This window comes from Terrapene carolina, unplaced genomic scaffold (genome assembly GCF_002925995.2).
Source record: "Terrapene carolina triunguis isolate 2854851 unplaced genomic scaffold, T_m_triunguis-2.0 Scaffold423, whole genome shotgun sequence".
NCBI lineage: Eukaryota > Metazoa > Chordata > Testudines > Emydidae > Terrapene > Terrapene triunguis.
In genome coordinates this window covers 623,335-625,852 of record NW_020664774.1, presented here as the reverse complement: position 1 = coordinate 625,852, position 2,518 = coordinate 623,335, and the positions used below count along the sequence as shown (strand labels likewise).

General features: G+C 61.4%; 1 protein-coding gene across 1 annotated transcript in view; it reads right to left on the bottom strand.

The window, feature by feature from the left end:
- The window catches only part of LOC112115267 (cardiotrophin-2-like), a 2,612-nt gene extending 1,993 nt beyond the window's left edge, over positions 1-619 (bottom strand). The window contains exon 1 of the mRNA XM_026658292.1: positions 579-619. Within this exon, the coding sequence (XP_026514077.1) occupies positions 579-619 (41 nt within the window). The remainder of the gene's footprint in view (positions 1-578) is intronic.
- Positions 620-2,518: the final 1,899 nt, after the last annotated feature.

Here is a 2,518-nt window from a genome sequence, read left to right as displayed (position 1 = left end):
TGCAGAGGGTGCCAATCGGGGTGTGGCCTCCAAATTATTTTCCTGTCGCCTCCTAGTGGCTGATCCGGGCACCGCCTCTTCTTGCCCCCTAGTGGCTAATCCCGGCACTGCCTCCTGTCGCCCCTTAGTGGCCAATCCCGGCACCTCCTCTTCTTGCCCCCTAGTGGCTGATCCCAGCACCCGCCCCACTGAATTCTCTGTCTCGGCTGGGAGCTTCCCAGGGGCTCCTCTTGGGCCAGGTTCCTTCTGCTACCTGAGCCCTAGGGGATGTGGCTGCTTTATAGGCAGGTCGGGCCCTGTCCCCCTCCCTCCTCACGACACCTTCTGCCAGGAGCGGGCGGGGAAGGCACCTGGGTTTTCTGGACTCTGTTTCCAGGAAGGGAGAGGGGAATGGGGAGGGTGTGCCATGGGGCAGGGAGTCGGGGGGGGCAGGTGTGTGGGTTGGGATTGCACAATGCTTCGTGCGAGGGAAGGAAGGAATGAAGGAATGGGAAAGTGAGCCTGTGTCTGGGGGGTGGCCACACCCCAGCCTGAAAGTCCCAAAGCCACATGTGGTTGGGAAGGGGGGGGGAGCTAACCCTGCAGATTCTTCCTCCTTCTCTGTCCCGTCCCCGGTCATGGCTTTCCATCCCCAGCCCCACTCCGCCAATCCACCTTCTTCAGTCCGCCCATTCCCCCTCCTCCTCCCATCCCTATATGCCCCTCCCCCAGATCGCCCCAGGCCCCACAGCCCCCTCGGCCAGCCATGAGCACGGGGCCCCTGGGGCAGATGCAAGTGGAGGGCTCGACCCACCCACAAGGGGGCACCGGAGGCCAGGACCCTGCCCTCAGGGAAGAAAAGTGGGATGAGAAGCGGTGAGAGTGGGGGGGGGGAATGAGGAAGGGGGCAGGGAGGGGTCCCATTGTGACAGACATAATAGGTGCCCGGGCCGTGCCAGCCGACGGCGACTGGCGTCTCTGCACGTCCTCGCCAGATCAGGTTTCCAGCCACAAAGCAACCTGGGGGACAGGAAAGAATCCAGCAGAGGAGAGGGGTGGGAGCCCAGACTCCTGGGTTCTATCCCTGGGTCTGGGAGGGGAGTGGGAGCTAGTGGTTAGAGCGGGGGGGGGGAGGGCTGGGAGCCAGGATTCCTGGGTTCTAGCCCGGGCTCTGGGGGGGGGGTGGGGGCTAGTGGGTTAGAACAGGGGGCTGGGAGCCAGGACTCCTGGGTTCTATTCCTGGCTTTGGGAGTAGAGTAGGGCCTAGTACAGGAGTGGGCAAACTTTACACCCCTGTGGCACCGCGGGTCCCGCGCTGCTCCCGGAAGCGGCCAGCACCATGTCCCTGCGGACCCTGGGGGGAGGGAGGACAGAGGGCACCATGCGCTGCCCTCGCCTACAGACGCCACCCCCACAGCTCCCATTGGCCGAGAACAAGGAACCACAGCCAATGGGAGCTTTGGGGGAGGTACCCACAGGCGAGGGCAGCGCACAGAGCCCTCTGCCCCTCCTTCCCCCCAGGGACCACAGGGATGTGGTGCCGGCCACTGCCACCCCAGAGCCGCTCCAGGTAAGTGCCACCTGGCCGGAGCCTGCACCCCGCACCCCAACCCCCTTCCACACCCCAACAGGATTGAGAGGCACCAGCAGAACAAATAAGAAACCCAAGAGTCAGCTTTATATATGAGATATTTTATCTCTAGCACCTGTTCTATTCTTCTCACACAGATACAGACCTCCTGACCTGTAGCCCCCTCTTACCCCAGTGTTGGGGTCCTCACCTCATCTCATCTCATCTACACCTCATCCCCTCCCCACCTCTGCCAGTGTCTCTCAACCTGCAGCTCCCCTGTTATCCCAGCCCTAGACCCTCCCTCTGCCCCTAACACAAACCCACAATTGTTTGCTCATGGTGAGGAGAGGAAATGAGTCACGTGTCTGTCTGTGACGGCTCAGGGGGGTAAATCCTTCACCACCCCAGGCCCAGCGGTTTCCTCTGACCGGGTGGATGATTTCCAGTCAGCTTTGGCATGTGAGGACACTCCCAGGCCCAGGATCGAAAGCTCCAAGGCATCCTGGTCTTGCCCTCTTATTTGCATATTGGTCTCTTTCCAGTCTTCCCCATATGCTGTCACAGACCCCCCGCTGACATCAAATACAGAATTATTTCCTTCCCTTCGACACGGATGGGGAAGTTGTGGCAGCTGAAAGCAGGAGGGGCTGGGAGCCAGGACTCCTGGGTTCTCTCCCCAGCTCTGTGTGGGGAGTGGGGGCTAGTGGGTCAGAGTGGGGGGGCTGGGTGTCAGGACTCCTGGGTTCCATCTCTGGCTCCAGTAGGGGAGTGGGGTCTAGTGGTTAGAACAGAGGGGGCGGGACTCGGGACTGCTGGGTTTGATCTCTGGCTGGGGAGTGGGGTCTAGCAGTCAGAGCTGGGAGTCAGGACTCCTAGGTTCCATGCCCAATACCAAACACAACACTCCGCCCAAGTTTTGCCCACAGCTGCTACAATTTCTGGCGGGGTCGGAGAGTCGACAGAACG